Genomic DNA, 16944 nt, shown 5'->3' on the forward strand with positions numbered 1-16944 from the left:
GGGAAGAAGCCAGGAGGGAAGAGGAACACAAAGATGGGTGGTTTTTAACGAAAGTTTATTATTTGTGTGTGTGTGTGCGTATTCTCATGTTCACTGTGGCATGTTCATTGACATGCCATGTGGCGTACCCAAAGGACAACTTTCAGGAGTCTGTTCTCTCTTTTCCACCATGTGGGGTCCAGGGACTGAACACAGGTGGTCAAGGCTTTAATCTGCTGAGCCTTCTCACTGGCATCCATTTTTTTGGGACAGGGTCTCTCGTACCCAGGCTGACTTCCTGCTCACTGCACCCCCCACCCCCCCAGTGCTGGATTACAGGTGTGAGCCACCATGCCCCATGAGAATGGGTGATTTATTGAAGGTTTGGTCCAAACACTTATAAAAATACAAACCAGCATGAAATTCAACCTCATGGCAAGTCCGTCTTCACAGAAGACAAGTGAACTGGCCCCCTGGGAGGGCAACAATTGCCCCTGGGAAGAGGCCTAGAGGGCACAGATGGCTTCTCCTTTGCTCCTGGCCAGGAACCCACCTGTTCCCAGGTCTTTGGCTTTGGCCCCCAGTGGCTCAAGGATTTGATCCCACCCAACCCCAGTCTTCCGGGTGGGAGGAGACACGAAGCCATCAGAGCAGCTTAGGCTCCAGGGTGCCCTGCACTGTCTGCAGCTCCCTCGCAGTTCCTCCTCAGCCTGTGGTGAGGGGCGGTCACCTACAAGGGTCACCTCAGATCCTCTGCCTTTGCACATCAAAGCTTCATCGTGTCTGCCAGGCTCGGCAGGCATCACCGCTGCGGCAGCAGGAACCCCTTCAACAGAGGATCTTGGGGAGGGCTCTGGTTCCTTGGGGTGACAGGGAAGGTGTGCTTGGCTCACAGAACTCGCAGGAGACGAAGTATCGGGAGCAGCAGCAGCAGCAGGAGAGACAGGGGGCTGGACGCATGCTCTCCTCGCCACCCAGAGGTGCCACTTTCGCCGGGGCTCCCGACAGGATGGGCCGACTCCGACTCTGTGAGGGATTAGAGGCGGAAGTGTGGGGTCTGCCTGCTTCCTCAGCAGCCTCCTCCCCGCCCTTCCCATTCGGTTTCTATTCTCTGGGGTCTCCCAAGGCAGCCACCGCCTTCCCACGATCACCTTCATCCTTCCCAAACCCCAACCTTCAAGTTTTCCCAATCAATAGTCTCTAATTAAGGCTCTGAAGGGCCTTGCCCCTTGGGGACCCCATTCTCTGTGCCCAGCTTTTTTTAAAAGGTGTGGTGGGATCCCCCACAGGGGGGACTCATGGGAGACGAGGCTGCAGCTTGACGCTTAGCCTGGACCCCTTAGGTCTGATGCTCCTGTTTCCCCGACTCCTCCTCTCCTCCCCAGGGCTCCCGACCGACCGGCTGGGAGGGCTGCTGGGGAGACCCTGGCCCACTTACTGCTCCCCTTGCAGCAGACGGACACCTGGAGGCGCAGGCACCGGCCGGAACTCTCCGGGGTTGGCACCGCTGATGGGCAATTGGGAGGAAGAAGTCAGCACAGAGAAACCCATCCCTTGGAGTCAGACGATTTCAGGCCTCCTCGATCTCCTTTGGGAGTCACACCGAGCAGCGGCTCATCCACGCCGCCCGGCCTCCTCTCCCTAGTCCTCCTGCCGGCTTTCTGTACTCTTCTCGGCACAGATTCGGCTGAGACGGTTCCTTCCCCTGTCCCAGACTCAAACCAAACCCCTGAGCCTCGGGAGCCACAGCCGCCCTTCCCCACAGCTTCTCCTTCCTCCTTCCTTTAACACGAGGCAAAGGCAAAGAGCCCGTTCCTGTTCCCCCCTTCCTCGCCCCCCACCCCCCAGGCATGCAGTATGCCCTGCTCACTCACAGATGTAGTAGTAAGTCTCTCCAGGCAAGAACTCGAAGCCCAGGGAGAAGGGTGTGAAGCGCTGAATCTTTTCGGAGAAGCGAACAGGGCCAAAGGGAGCAAAAGGCAGAGAGCACTTCCATCGCTGAAAGGCGTTTGCCCCCTGTGCCTTGCAGGCCTGGTAGCCTGACCAGTCCACCATGTACAACGCAAAGGTTTCGGGGCCCTCCGGGGGCCCGGGCTTTCATAGTGTGGGCAGAAGATGTCTAGGTAATCGTTGAGGCCCAGCTCCACCACGGCATCCCCTCGAAGCAGCCTGTGGGGACAAGGGGGTGTGGGCTGACGGGTTACGGCCTAGCACAGTTGGGACAGCTGTGGGGTCTGAGCCGGCCTCCCTCACCCACTAGAGATGGAATAGCTCAGGAAGGCACACGTTTCCAAGAACGACCCACCCCTTTTCAAAATCTTCTCCCCCTCTTTTTGGTAGCTGGGATACAATCTAAGGCCCGCATGCTCAGAGCCCTACTACTGAGCTATGGCTAGCCTTTTAACTTTTCCTTTTGGAACAGGGGCTTGCTAAGTTGCCCAGGCTGGCCTTGAACTCACTCTAGTTCAAGCAGGCCTTGAACCCATGATGCTCCTTCCCTAGCCTTCTAAGTAGCTGAGATTACAGGCCTGTGCCAATTCCTAGACTGCACACCTCCCTGAGAGACAGTGTCTAGGTAATAAATGTGCCGATCAAGTCCCTTTTAGAGAGGTTAAGGGGCTGTACTGCCCAGCCCATAAGGCTTCCTTATGGGTGAGGCGGCCATCAGCCTACCCAGGCTTTGAGGAGACCTTCCCCGCAGCCCATCGCCCCCCATGGGGCCTGGCCCACCATCTGTGCCTGATAAACGCTAAGAGGATGGATGCCGCCGCCAGGAGGCTGAGGCCAAGGCAGGGGAACAGATACATGCCCACAGAACAGTCGGAGAGGAAGTCTGAGCCCTCAGGAGCCTCAGTACCACACGCAGGGAGAAACAGGCAGAGTCAAAGAGAATGAGTGAGTGGGATCCTTTTTTCTTCTTATGCAGTCCACGCTGGCCTTGAACTCATGCTCTCCCCAGCTCATCTCAGTCTTTTTTTTTTATTACTATATCATTTTTTAATCATGCACGCGTATGTACATGGGTGTGTGACGTGAGTGCACGTGCCGGCAGAGGCCAGAGGTGATGTCTGGTCTGGAGCTGGTGTTGCCGAGGTTGTGAGCCCCCACGGGCCGCCTCAGCCTTGGGAAGACCGGGATTACAGGCATGTGCCACCCCACACCGTCCAACTTCCTTTTTTTTTTTGACCAGACAATGCTTGGTATAAAAAAGCCCCCACCCCACCTCCACATAGTCCAGTTCCTCTTCCTCACCTCTCAGAAGCAGCCTGGGGGAGTCAGTACAGGAGAGAAGGGCTGGGACAGGCCACCCCCACAGCACCAAATACTGAATGAATCCTGCCTCCAACACCACGCACACAGTAAAGCATGATTTAGAAAAGGCCTCTAAACGTCCTTCAGTGGGTAGCCGAGGACCACCTGCTGTAGGAAGTCTTGATGAGAAGGATGCTCATGCTCGGGCTTAGCTCAGACCACTAGAAGGCAAGCTGAGGGAAGAGAGCGTCTTCATATGTTTCATTACACTGGGTGTGGAAAGGCAGCCCCACACAGCCAGAGCCCAATAAATACTTGTGGATTTGGTGAATGAACCAGAAACTCAAGAGCTGGGGGCTGAGGCCCTGGTCAGGATAGTAGAAGCCAGAGTTAGGAGGAGATAGAAGAAGCCAGAGTTCAGGACAACAATAGCTCTTATCACCCAGCCCTGGTATTGGAATGGCGATCTTGGGCCTGCCCTCCCGGGGGTCTGTGGCCTCCCACAGGGCAGTGTGTTGGCCTCTCTCATTGGTAATGCCCAGCAGATCAGCACTAGTCTTGACACACAGTGTGTGCTTATCAAACGATAGTGAATAAATGAACAGAGCCACAGATTGTCAGAAGTAGAAAATCAGAGAGGAAAACAGATGGGGAAGGCAGGGAGGCAGGGAGAAATGGGAGGCAGGATGCAAACAGCAAAAAATACCGAGGTTCAAAGGCAGCCAGCTCAGCAGAGAGGAAGAAACAGGCATTTATTCAATCTGTACAGCTGTACTTCTTTTCACAAGCCTGACCTCAGTCAGTCCGCTTGCTTCCCAGGGTACTGGGTATTATTAGCCCATTTTGTAGATGACATAACTGAGGTTAGCAAGGTCAAATGACTGGCCCACAGGTGAATCAGCTGGAAGGGCAAGGCCAGGATTGGATAGAAATAAAATCAAGATGGAAGCAGAGATCATCAAACGACATCAGGGGCCGAGGGGGCCTGGGAACCAGAGAGGAACTCACGTTCTTTCTCTAGGGTGAAGACCCCCCTCCCGGGTTCTCAGCGGCCCGCCCCAGCTCCTGCCGGCCGGAGGTTGGGGCTCACCAGAAGAGGGGGGCGGGGCCCGGAATACGGGCCCGGGGCCCCCCAGCTCCCTGCTTTCAGACTCAATCCGACTACCCTCAGGACCAGGGTCCTCCGCCCGCCCCCCCCCAACACGTTCGGGCGGGGGGACCCCAGGCACGCCTCGCCCCTCCCCCGCCGGCTCAAACAAAGGAGCCCCGGCGCGCGGCTGGGCAGGGCTCAGGCAGCGCCTCGCAAAAGGCGAGCGGCGGGCGCGCGCACGGCTGGGGGAGCGCGCGGGCCCAGCTTGGCGCTGGCCTCGCTCGGCCGGGCTACCTGGGGTTCGTGGAGTTCCAGTAGACGGGGTGGCGGAGGCTGGAGCACCCCCGCAGGCGCGAGCCGAGCAGCGCGGCCCAGAGGACAGTCCGCAGCAGGGGCAGCAGCCGCATCGCCCCTGGGCTCCAGTCTGGTCTGGCCCGGCTGGTCCCGGCCCCGCTTCTCCGTCCCGGCGAGAAAGGTACAAAAGTGGAGGGGGGGGGGGGTGGGGGGGAGACGGAAAGGAGGTGGGGTGCGGAGACTCCGAGACCACACCCCTGGATAACTTTCCACCAATGGAAACTCGTCCCCGCCTCTCCACCCTGGGCCAACTCCTGTTAACCCTTTGCGCATTCCTGTGCGCTGCAGGTTAGCCAAAGCGTCCCTTTGTACCTCGCTGTGCTGGGAGAGCGTGGCGGAGCGGACCTGGTCCACGAAGGAGTTTTTGTTTTGAGGATTTGGGCTTTGGTTTTGTATGCGTGTGTGCGTGTTCGTGCGGGTTGTCGTGGGCCGGAGGTCTTGCTTCTATCCCTCTCCACCTTATTTTTTTGAGACAGGGTCGTTCACTGAATCCGGAGCTCGCTGATTGGCTAGGCTTGCAGTCCTGTAAGCTTGGGGCTGGGGGGATCCTCCAGTTTCCTCGCCCCACCCCACCCCTTCCCACCCGCGGTTGGGTTACAGAAGCAAACCACTACACCTGTGGCTTTTTACATGCGTGCTGGGGATCCGAACTCAAGTAAGCACTTTACCAAGGCTGAGTCCTTTGAAACAGGGTCTTAACCCTAAAGCCTGGCTAGCCTGGAACTTACATGTAACCCAGGCTGGCTTCAAACTGGCAATAATCCTCCTGCCCCGTTCTCCCTGGTGCTGGGATTACAGACACGCACCCATGCACTACCACCTAAGAGGGTTGGGTTTTGTTTTGTTCAGATCTTGTCTTTTGTGTCTGCATTAGTTCAAGGTAGAAAGCCTTATTGAAAGTCTGGGAGGCCGGAGCTGGACTGCATATGCAATTACAAACATAGTCTCAGTACTGGAGAATGTCCCAGAAGAATCCAGAGTCCCAGTCAGCTTGAACTACACTCAGGATAGTTCACACAGGCACCCGTGCTGCGCGCGTGTGTACACACACACACACACACACACACACACACTGGCCAGCACCCGAAACCCCAGATATTTTTGGAGGCTGAAACAGAAGAATCACTCCCATGCATTGCTCTTTTCTTGGCGCATCCAGAGGATGGTGCAAGGGGAAGGCATGAAGTGCCTCTGGGGACACCCCTAGTCCTCCAGAGCCTGAGGTGTCATAGTGGGTGACCACTTTGGGGAAGAGCCTGCCTCTTATCCCCCCCCACCTTCTCTCTCCCGGGAGGCCTCAGTCCTGAGGACCAAGTGATGAGGTAGTAGCAATCTGTACAAGGCACAAAGCACCTTTGTTCTAGCGCCTTCGGGTGGGGGCAGGGAGGTGGAGGAGGCAGGTGTGAAGCCTTGGAATCCAAGCCGTTGCTGCCCTGCTCCGCCCAGGCTCAGGGCTCTGAGAACACCAGTTAGATCCATTTTCCCAGCCACTGGCCAGAGGGTGGGGATGCAGGTCTGACGACTTAGGTCATGTGTCTATAGCTGTGGCGCGGGGCTGAACAGCATTGGCACGGAGCACTTGGAAACTAGAGGCCATCCAAGGCTGGGCAGAAACAGGCTATAAGCATCCCTAGTGACAAATTCTAGTTGACCCTTTCTAGGATGTCATACTCCCGGACAGGCCCCGGCCTGACTCAGCAGCGCCTCCTAGTGGCCAGACCTAGAAACAACAGGAACTACTACCCAGCTTCCAGGAGCCACATTCCAAGATCTCACATTTATTACCAAAGAGCAAAGACAGACTGTGTGCATGCCCCTCCGCCACCTACTCCAGCCCCAGCCCCTCCCCAGCAGCCAGGTGCAGCTATTTTGGTGGGTCCCCAGGTGTTCCTTAACAGCGCCCGATGGTGGGTGGTTCCTTAGGGCTGGACTCTGCATTGTCTAGGCTCCTGCGCCTCTAGTCATTTGTCCGGGGGGGAGGGGCGGCAGCGGCCGAGATTTCTCTTCTTTACGTCTTAAATCTGGGCGGGAGTCAGCCGAGTCTCAAGAGAGGTCAGAGGTAGAGCGAGGGTACTGCTGGGGGTGGTGGAGCTGGCCTGGAGTTGAGAAAGCCAAGGGGGGAAAAAAAAAGTCAAAGCTCTTGCCCTGGCTGCCTCACTGGCGGACAGGCATCCCCAGCAACCCCCTCCTCACCTACCTGGAGGGCACCACCAGCTGCATGCTCCCATCCCCTGGACCCGGCAGGTCACCTGATGGGTGCCGGCCCTGTGGGTTGGCAGGCAGTGGCTTTCTTGGGGGTGGGGGTTTGGCGGGCCCCTGAGACTGAGAGAGAAGACCAGTTTGGAAGGATGTCATGATTCCCACCCTCGACGGAGCGGCGCTAGCGGTCACCTTCGTCTCCACACAAACCTGTCACTACCAGAGGTGCCGCGGGGTTACCTGCCCCGAGGCACAGGGCGGGGGGCATCCTGTGCTGCCACCATGGCTCTGGGTCGGAGAGGCAATGTCCTGCTTTCCCCTCACTGTTACCTTTGGGTGCCGCACCACCACAGGGTCAGCGGGCAGAGGGCGAGTGGGGGGATTGGATCGCTCAGCCAGCTCAGCCTGAACAAAGAGAGGAGCGGTGGTTCTGAGAGCGGTCAAGGCGAGTGAGCATGCAGAGGCTCCCCGGGGGTCAGCGTGCAAAGTCAGCCGGGGGGTCGGGGGAAAACGGGAGCATGCGCAGGGGGCTTTGGGTGCTTGCCAATAGACAGGAGCCTCGGGGAAGGAAGGTGCGGATCAATCATGGAGTCCCTGGATGGCTGCAGTCCCACTATTGACCACCAGGTGGTAGTAGAGACCACGGCGGGAGGCTCACTCTGCTGCTTCTGGGACTTTGAAGGCGGAGGGGGCACCCTGGTCTCCTAATGAAGAACACCACTGGGGGGAAGCAGGGATGAGAACTGGGACTGGGCATCTAGCCTCCCACCTGTCCTGAGCCAGGGCAAGGCCCAGCCCAGATTTACCTGGAGTTTCTTGGGCACAGGGTTAGGGGGCAGCGGCCTGGAGGGGGGCACCGGCAAGATGACGGCATTAGCTTGCTGAGAGGGCAGGAGGAGCAGGCAGAGTGGGCAAGAGGAAACAGACAGATGTGGGCAGAAAGGGGTTAGTGTTCAGACCAGGGCCGCAGAGTCCCAGAGGCAGGGGGAAGGTTCTCAGCTACATGCAGAGGAGCGACATGTAATAAGAGGGCATGCAGGCTGACCCTACACACACCCTCCTGCCGTTAAAGGTAGAGGGCCCTGGGCATTCTGCGGCCTTCCACACGTGATGTCCTGGGCCTTGGCAGATCTTAGCACACGAAGGCCCCTTTGCCCACCACCCCGTTATCCCATGGCACGGGTTGCTGGCGGGTATGCACAGAACCACCTCTCAAAGCTACGGGTTTGGCCAGCTGAGAGAGCTCAGCAGAGCCTCCCGGGGTGACTGGCCCTGCCGCTCTTGCTGTCCTGACTCCCCGGACTGACTGAGCACTCCGAGTCATTTTTTGAGTCTTGAATCTTTAGGCTACCTCTAGGCCCGAGGTAGGCGCAAATAATGCGGACTCCCTTTGCTCTGCCATCCAGGGCTTACCTTAGCGCCTGGCGTCTGCTGGGCCCGCTGTGGAGGTCCTGGCCGTTCAGGAGGGTTTGGTTGGGCTGCCCTGAGTATGAAGAAAGCCGAAGAGAGAATGGGACCACCTGCTGATCTGGGGGGAATTAACCCTTTGGCCCTTGGAAGGTAGCTTTGTGTGGTTTAGGGCAGGGGTGTGGCTGAACAGCCTGGGAGAAGGCTACCTCTCCCCTACTTTGGGGTCCTGAGTGAAGTGGCCTTAGTACCTGGGGTGAAGTTAAGGGATACATGTAGAGATGGTAGACAGTGTGTAGGAATGTGGTCAGGAAATCCAGAGTCTGAGAGTTTGGGATTTAGAAATCGGGGCTAAGGACTGCGTGGCTGGGGCCTTTAAAAGCAGGGGCTTGAAAGCCAGGCAGTGGTGGTGCACGCCTTTAATCCCAGCACTCGGGAGGCAGAGCCAGGCGGATCTCTGTGAGTTCGAGGCCAGCCTGGGCTACCAAGTGAGTTCCAGGAAAGGTGCAAAGCTACACAGAGAAACCCTGTCTCAAAAAAAAAAAAAAAAAAGGAGAGAAACGCTGTCTCCGAAAACCGAAACAGACAAGAAAGAAGCAGGGTCTTCAGAAGTGTCCTGAATTGAAGGGGACAGCGGCAGGGAAGGGGTGGCCATACCTATACTGGCAGCTGGATCCCTTGAGCTGGCAGAGCCGCTGATGCAGGCGGGCTCGGTGCCAGTAGCTGGCACCGAGGAGGACTAGGGCCACCACCACCAGGAGGCTGAGCAGCAGGCCCGTGGTCAGGGAGCTGGTTGCTATGGAAAGAGGCCACACTGAGTGAGGGTGGGTATGCCTAAGAACTCGGGGAGAGGACCAAAGAGAAAGGTGATGGGTGGAGCCGTTCACCCTCCCCGGCGCCCCGGGCCCGCTCCTGGCTCACCTCTGAGCTGAGTCACGCAGTCAGGGGGTGCCCAGCCCTCCTCACAGTGGCAGTGTCTGCTGCTGTCACAGACCTGGAGGCACAGAGCAAGCGATGAGGGCATCTGTGAGATGGGACCATTTCCCTGTAGCTGGCTTTCCTTTTTTTTTTTTTTTCCCCAAGACCAGATTTCACTGGGTAGCCCTGGCTGTCCTGGACCAGGCTGGCTTCAAACTCAGAGATCCATCTGCCTCTGCCTCCCGAGGGCTGCGACTAAAGGCGTGGGCCCACACCGCTGGCCTTCATCTAGCTTTTCAAGAGCTCAGACTTCTCAAACTGGCGGGAATGCTGTGGATTATGGGTAGACATAACCTCCCTCCTGGAGGGAGGAAGTCTTTATCCATGCCAGGGGAAATGAGAGCAAACTAACCCCTTTAATATGGTGGTCACCAGTTAGCAGCTTTCATACCCATTTCATGCCCTCCAGGACATGGGTACCGTTGATAACACGCTCCCAGGAAGTGGGAAAGACTGAAGCCAGGGTACGTCTGCCTCCAACGTCCCCTTCCCCTTCAGCAGGCTCCCTTCCCCTCCCATCTCCTCCACCCAGCTCACCCCATGGCCATGGCATTTGCTCCGACACTCGTGTGCTCCCAGGAGATCCACGGGCTGGCATCGATGGTCGATGCACACCTGTTCCATAGAGAGAAGAGCCAAGGTCGCGTTCTCACAGGGCCTTACCGGGACAGGGACCTGCAAAGCTGTGAGGCTACCCTTTACAGCTATGAAACTGAACTAGACCGCTGAAGAAATAGTCTGGCCTCCTGTGAAGCCTCTGCCCTTGACAGCTGGTGTGGGGGGAAGCCTGGGCACAGGTTGCTGTATTTCAGGTGTTCCTTCTCACCTGGTCTCAACCACCCAGGCTACTCACCAGGCCAGGGCCACAGGCAGTGCCAGGCAGAGCCAGGAGAGGCTGAGCCACATCGTTGCCCAGGTCCAGGTGTGCCCAGCTGCAGTTCAGCCGCCTCCCATTGGCTTGCAGGACCTCCGAGAGCAGGTCTTGAACTGAGCCCAGCAGAGGCTGGCTCCCCCGCCACTGGCACTGGAGCTGTCCACAGACGGCATCTCTAGGGGCAGAGAGAAAGGCAAGCAGGGTCGGCAGAGGCTGCACCCAGGTTCCCACAAACTCAGGCGGAGCCAGTGTTCCCCACTTACCTAGGGGCGCAGGGCACGTAGCTGCCGTTGGGGCTGCGCCCACAGCTCCCGAAGGCATTACCCCGAGTGTTGGCTGTCTGGAGGCAAAGCGGTGCAGCAGGCTGGGCCCCAGGTCCCCAGAGCGACTGGCACTGCTGGGCGTAGGAGGCACAGCGCCCGTGCATACACACAGCCTGTCCGTCAGCACAGGGTTCACCGTCCCCCAGCCTGAGGTCAGCGGGGCACTGGGAACTATCTCCTGGGCAGAACTCGGGCAAATCACAATCGTCTCTGCGAGGGCGGCACTGCCAGCCGGCTGGGTGCAACTGTGGAGGGTGGTCAGCGTCAAAGTGGGTCCTGGGCAGATTCAGCCAGGAGCTCAGGGTCACAGAGGTCAGAATGACTCGTGGACCCTGTCACCTGGCCGGTGAGCTCCGGGGCGGCTGGTCTCCGGTCTGTGCCCACCTTGCAGTTCTGACAGCAGGGTCCATCGGAGGCACACTGTGCTCCTGGCCGCAGCTGGCAGGTGAAGGAGTCACAGCAAGGATCGGTGCATTCCTGCAGGCAAGGGGTCAGGGGAAGCTGAGTCTCAGAGCAGCGCTCAAGCCTTCCCACCTCCCGGAGAGCGAACCCAGGTGTCAACGCCACACAGAGAAGACAGGAAGGCCCCCTCAGAAAGCTACTCGGGAGACGGGAGACGTAGGAAGGGCTGAAGAGTCAGGATGAAGGTGCAGCTGGGAGAGGGCCAGGCTTCGGGTCAGGGGCTCACATCTGGGAAACCACAGTCACACTGCTCGCCAGGGTCCACAAACGTATTTCCACACAAAGAGGACATGGGGGCCAGGCTGGGCAGCCGTTCCAAGAGGCAGCTGCCCATCCCATCGAGGAGGGCTTTTTCCAGGGCCTGTCGGCTGCAGTTGCTGAAGTTCAAACCTGGTAGGAAACTGGGCAGAGGGGCAAGGAGGGCTGGGCTGGAAGCTCTCCTAGCTTGCCTTACCCTCCTGCATCCTAACTCACCCTGCCCCCCACCCTCCTCATCCTCCCAGTTACTCACTCTGTGGAGGCTTCCATGATGCAGCTCTTGGCTGGGGCTGGACCCGGACAGGGACAACTGCTCCCAGGTGAATCATGGTCTAGACCCAGGCTGTGGCCCAACTCATGGGCGATTGAGGAGGCAACTCCTAAGATGCTTGTGGAATGGTCCTGTCATTGGGGAGGGAGATAACCCCAGCTCTAGCTCCAGCCCCAGCCTGGACTCAATACAATGGCCACCTGACTCCCCATTCCCTCCTCATCCACTCTCCTGGATACTGTCTTCCTCCTTAAATGCTTCTAAAGTAGGCAAGTGCAAGCCTGCGTGACAGGACATACTGAGTTCTAGCTCAACTCTGTACTACACCCCCCCCCAACCTCCAACACACTGTATAGCCCCTCTGCCTGTGGGCCTCAGAAATGCCAAGGTGTCATAAATGACAGCTCTGTATACTATGATAAACTGGCCACAAACGCGTCCCCTGACAAGTCAAGGCCACTTCGTGGACTCTACCCTCTTTTTTTGTTTTTGTTTTTTCGAGACAGGGTTTCTCCATGTAGTTTCGGTGCCTGTCCTGGATCTCTGTAGACCAGGCTGGCCTCGAACTCACAGAGATCTGCCTGCCTCTGCCTCCGAGTGCTGGGATTAAAGGTGTGCGCCACCACTGCCCGGCGACTCTACCCTTTTTGGGCACAGTTTTGAGGCTGGTGAAGTCTGAAGGGAGCTTTCAGTGAGTAAAGGCTCCATACACAGGAGATGTGTACCTGGAAGTGAGGAGACCCTCAGGTAACTTACCATATTCACACCTCCTGAGAAGTCGGGGGAACAGATGGAGTTCTGAATGGCCATGCCCACCATGGGCCCAGAGAAAGAAGTACCACTGCGGGACAGAGGTGAGAGGTCAGGGTCCAAAGCCGTTGTCGGGGCTCCGGAGGACTTGAAGGGATATGAGCTGGGCGCCGACGAGCAAGCACAGGGTCCCAGGAGCTGAGCTTGGGGATCCTTACGTCACCAGCTGGGCACTGTCGTGGGGCAGCCGAGGCAGCAGGTCCGTCCGGCGCCAGCGGAGGAAGTTGTCTAGCAGGACAGCTGGGTTGGAACTCATCTCTATCAGGTCATGCTGGGTCCATGCCTCTAGACCCACAAGGGCTACCCGGACCTTCAAGGGCTGGAAGAACTGAAAGGGCTGGGACTCAGTAAAGGGGCTGGGCCTGCAGCGGGGGATGTGGGGGGAGCTGCGGGACTCCTGGCCAGCCCAGACTCACCGTGTCTAGCAGGAGGGCCACTTCCAGTGTTCGGTTCAGCAGCTGTTGGAAGTCAGGGTACTTTCTGACCTGGGGGCCAAGAGGGGTTCCCTTGAAATACAATACGGCGGGAAAGTGGGGGCAGGGTGAGCGGCAGAGGGCTGGGGACTCAGCACACTCACCTCGGAGTTGTCAGCCACTATCACCAGCTCAACCGTTTTGGTCTCTGTTACCACATCCCGCTTAAGCTGTGGAGAAGATGGGGGGGAGGGGGTGTCAGGCAGATCCCCCCCCGAGGGCCATGGCCTCAGGCTGAGCGAGCTGTGTCCAGGCCCACTCTGAGTAGTCAGAGGATGGAGACCGCATGGGAAGCCCGAGAGGCCAGAGACCTGCCCATCCTGGACCAAAAATAGATGAAGCTGGTCAGAGGCCCCTACTTTTCCCACTCCAAACGCTGCTGCTTCTAGTTAAAAACAAAAACCCAGCTTTTGGTGTTTTGAGACAGTACAGCTCAGGCTGGCAGTGAAGTCAGAATCCTCCTGCCTCCGCTTCCCAAACAACTGCTAGGATTTGTGTACCCCCAAACCTGGCTCCTCTCAAGGTTTAAAAATACTAATGCCAGGCATAGTGGCGCACGCCTTTAATCCCAGCACTTGGGAGACAGAGGCAGTGGATCTCTGTGAGTTCAAGGCCAGCCTGGTCTATAAAGCGAGTTCCCACCCAGCCAGCCAGGGCTACACAGTGAGACCGTGTCTCAAAAGGAGAAACAAAAAACCAACTGAATGACAGCCGACGCCATCCAATACACGATTCCGGGTGCAGGTTCTCAGCACTCGACATGCCGACTGACCTTGGTTTTCACACTCTATTGTAATCTCCACCTTGGTAAATGAAGAAAGTGTGTTTGTATTGCTTTCTAGGTGGAAGTTTCTACTCAAGTGAATGCTCTCTGCAATGGGCCTAGAAGATAGAGGAGGTATTTGGGATGAACCCTGAATCTTACATATACTGTTTACTAGTGTATGGCCTCAGGTGAGTCCCCTAACCACGCTGTCTCTTCATCTGAAGAGAGAGAGCTCCTGGCAGCCTCTGCCTTCCGGGGTCGCTGGGACGAGCAGAGGAGGACGGCGCTACTGTCACCGTGAACTGGGCTCCGAGTCAGCCCAGGGCTGCTTCCATGCCTCCTCACCCTGTGAATGTGCTGCTGCCCCAGGAGGAGGTCTGGTCCAGCTTGAGTGGGCACAGGTGCATGCCAGCTTGGGGCACAGGTGTGGCCTGGCAGGAGGAGGTCCTGGGTCCGAGAAACAAGGAGAGGACCCTGCAGGTCTCCAGGCCCCTGCTCCAGTGCATAGCTTCTCTCTGGGGACAGGACCACCAACCCCCTAAGGAAGAAGGCGGAGTCAGAGCATTTCGGGTTCCTGCTTGGGTAGCCTCTTCCCGGATGTCAGACCCACCCACAGTACCTGATCCCGGAGCAGGCACAGAGGGAGACCCGTGAGCCGGGGCGGCCCCGCACACCTCCTCGGTAGCAGCAGCTCTCCTAAAGCAGGGAGGCCCCATCAGCTAGCACCCGCTCGCAGGGAAGACCAGAGAACCCCGGAGTCCAGCTTGCCGGCCAAGTGTCCTCCCACTTCCTCCAGGACTGCCACCTCCCATCCTCCTCCTCCTCCTCTCTGCCCAGGCCAGAAACGGCAGAAGAGAGCCTGACTCACCAGACTGTGCCCCTCACTGATCACCCGGGTGCCATCAGGCTGGTACCACACCAGAGTTGGGCGGCCGGGGACTAGATCTCTGTGACAAAAGCAAGGCCGTGTCTGAGCCACTTCCTAGGGGGTTGCGGTGACAAGCTAGTGGGGTGGCAAGGACAGGTTAGGGACCAGGCAATGCCACCAAACTCCTCAGTTCCTCTGAGGCCACAGAGCCCAAAGGTTGGGCTGCTGTCTCCTCCAGCCTTTCAGTGTTCCAGTATGATATTTGAGATATGCATGACTGTATGCACTCAGGCAAATTAATTTAATTTCTCTGGGCTTTAACGTCTTCCCGTGTTCAATAAGGATAACTGCATAATAGTATCTACCTTACAGGACTGTTGTGAAGGAGTCCATGAGGGCAGGCACTTAGTACCTGGTGCATAATAAATGTATGTAAATCCTTCCCGCGATGACTCGTATCTTCCACCTTACCTATTCTGTAGAAGCTCCAGGACATGACTTTCACCGTCCAGCTCCACTCTGACCCTCAGGGCTTCAGGGAGACCAGTCTGTGAACACCAGAGGCATGTCTCACCTCGACCAGCCCTGCCCACCACTCGTACCTCTGTAACTAGACAACCTCAGGCTCTCAGGAGAGTACCAATGATTAGGTCACTGGTTGGGGGATCCCAAGGGAGGGACCAGGAAGCCCTGCCTGGACTGGGCATTGTTCTAGGGGCTTGTGGGGGGAGGTCAGGGAAGGTATCGGAGCCACCCCCTTCTCGGCTTCCTGCCCAGAGAGGAAGCATCATGAAGGACCCAGCACAGGCCCCAGCCCTTCCTCTGACTCAGCTGCAGAGTGTGTGTGTGTGTGTCTGTCTGTCCCTCTCCCTACTGAGAAAACGAACAGCATGAGATGAAAGGAGGAGATGTAGTAACACTCTCCCAGTGTACATGGATGGGCCGACTGGGACTGAGGCAGGCAGATGTATGTGTAGAGGGGAAGCCGGCTAAGTGTAGCCAGGTGCCGAGGGACCTGCTACAAAGTCTGTTCACTGGCTGGTTAGCCAGACTTTGGCCTCGAGATGATGAATAATGTGAAGTGTGAGAAAATGTTTTATCAGCAGGATGGGGACTCACCTGGAGCAATTCTGCCAGGCTAACTGGGGGGCTGTCCTGAACGACCTGCCTCTCCAAGGATCCACTCAGAGCCCTCTCTGGTTTGGCTTCCTGCTGCTGCTGCTCTCCAGTGCGTCCTCCTGCAGGGTCCCAGAACATCCTAAGAGATTGCTGAGGGAATCCTTGGCAAGGCTGGAGTGGCTGGTGTCCTCAGACCCACCAACTCCCCGCACATCACCGCCTCTCAGTGACTTAAGGGCTCCAGCACTGCATGCTGGGATTTCAAGGAGGATACTGAAAATCCCCAACTTGCCGATTTCATCCACAAGTCCCTAAAGAAAGTTCTATCCTGCTTGCAGTCCTCCTGGTCTCCCTCTGGCCAATCCCAGGTCCTCGCAGGGACCGTCCCTGTAAGCATCCCTTCTGAATCACACCCCCCCACCCAATCAGGAATGCGCTTTCTTAGGACTGGGAGCAGCCTTGTGGCCTGGTGCCCACTTGCCCTTCCTTTCCCTCCCAGAAGAGATGCTGGGAACGCCCATCCCTGGGTGAGCAGTGCAAACACTCCGACCTCCCTAAACAGCCTTGATGCCCAGTCAGGCGCACCCGTTCCCAACAGCCTCCGCTTCCTCCGCCAGCACCCCCCAACAATGGCCCTCTCCCCTCCGGACACTCCACCCCCGCCTACCCTCTCGGCCCCCAGCCCAAGACAGCAGCGGGAAGTGAAAGTTCCAAGGAGGAGTTGGTGTCCCAGACTCTTTCCTGGCAAGTGCTCTCCCTCCCCTGGCTCCTCGGGGCCCCTCCCGCTCCGCCAGACTTCTCGTGGCCACCCCACCGGGGTGAGCGGTGTGGGCCGCCCAGATGTGGAACGAACGGCTGGCAATTATCCTTTTCACTAAAGCCCACGAGCCGTGCCTATTCCGGGCACCACACAGAGTGGAACTGTCAGCTAGGCCCTGGAGAGACGAAAGACGTCAGTCCTGAGAAGTGACTCTTTCCGCGATTCTGAGGGGCGCTGGGCAGGACCCCTCAGTGCGGAGCCTGAAGGTGTCTGCGGGGATCACGCCGGACTTCTGGATAGGGGACGCCAGCATCCTCCTCCCTCCTCCATTCCCTCGCCAAATCACCAGCCCTAGGCCTTGGTCAGCAAACCAGGCAAGCTGCGCCCTGGTTAGGCGCTGGCAGACCCCAGCACCCCAAGGCCTCTCTGGGTTTCCGTGTATCTCGTCCCGGTCACCCCCTCGACCCCACTCCCTCCTGGGCACTCACCTATGTTTGGGAGCGGCGGGGAGGGCCGAGGGCTGCCCGCGCCCAGGAGTCCCAGGGCCCAGAGCAGCGCCAGCCGCATAGCCGCGGAGCTCCGGGCCGGACGGGGGCAGCAGGTGCGGGGCCACGCGTGGAGGAGCCGCCGCCGCCGCCGCCGGGTCGGACACCAGCTCGGCACAGCGCAGCCACTAGGCCCCGCCTCGCCCCGTCCGCGGC

General features: G+C 58.1%; 2 protein-coding genes across 9 annotated transcripts; both read right to left on the bottom strand.

The window, feature by feature from the left end:
* Positions 1–38: 38 nt before the first annotated feature.
* Efna4 (ephrin A4) lies at positions 39–4748 on the bottom strand. Its single transcript, XM_028890820.2, is given in 5 exon segments — positions 39–1005; positions 1418–1486; positions 1854–2075; positions 2078–2148; positions 4616–4748. Coding segments are annotated over 5 exon segments (612 nt in total). The 5' UTR covers positions 4729–4748; the 3' UTR covers positions 39–868.
* Positions 4749–6433: 1685 nt separating this feature from the next.
* Adam15 (ADAM metallopeptidase domain 15) lies at positions 6434–16908 on the bottom strand. 8 transcript variants are annotated; one of them, XM_037206785.1, is made up of 23 exons: positions 16732–16907; positions 15484–15602; positions 14836–14912; positions 14365–14443; positions 14116–14192; positions 13842–14034; positions 12835–12900; positions 12674–12742; positions 12416–12585; positions 12204–12288; positions 11430–11578; positions 11145–11319; positions 10841–10933; positions 10397–10701; positions 10113–10308; positions 9797–9874; positions 9203–9275; positions 8939–9077; positions 8288–8357; positions 7681–7755; positions 7205–7279; positions 6873–6940; positions 6434–6771 (listed from the first exon to the last, which is right to left on the bottom strand). In XM_037206785.1, exons 1-23 carry the CDS (start codon positions 16808–16810, stop codon positions 6729–6731), a joined length of 2553 nt encoding a protein of 850 aa, XP_037062680.1. In that variant the 5' UTR covers positions 16811–16907; the 3' UTR covers positions 6434–6728. The 8 variants fall into 8 exon arrangements, with proteins under 8 accessions (XP_037062680.1, XP_028746648.1, XP_037062681.1 ...); XM_028890815.2 differs by having other exon boundaries at positions 6873–6997; positions 16732–16906; XM_037206786.1 differs by lacking the exon at positions 7681–7755 and having other exon boundaries at positions 16732–16906.
* Between the last annotated feature and the right edge of the window lie 36 nt (positions 16909–16944).

The sequence above is a fragment of the Peromyscus leucopus genome, chromosome 6 (genome assembly GCF_004664715.2).
Source record: "Peromyscus leucopus breed LL Stock chromosome 6, UCI_PerLeu_2.1, whole genome shotgun sequence".
Lineage (NCBI taxonomy): Eukaryota > Metazoa > Chordata > Mammalia > Rodentia > Cricetidae > Peromyscus > Peromyscus leucopus.

Bases quoted from the DNA above. Each gene is read 5' to 3' on its own strand.
- Adam15 (XM_028890815.2), bottom strand. From the start codon at position 16,810: ATGCGGCTGGCGCTGCTCTGGGCCCTGGGACTCCTGGGCGCGGGCAGC. The intron at 10,702-10,840 runs GTGGGCACAGAC...CACCCTCCACAG, and splicing joins CCTGCTGTCAGAACTGCAAG to TTGCACCCAGCCGGCTGGCA. The intron at 9,875-10,112 runs GTGAGTAGCCTG...TCTATGGAACAG, and splicing joins CTGCCTGTGGCCCTGGCCTG to GTGTGCATCGACCATCGATG.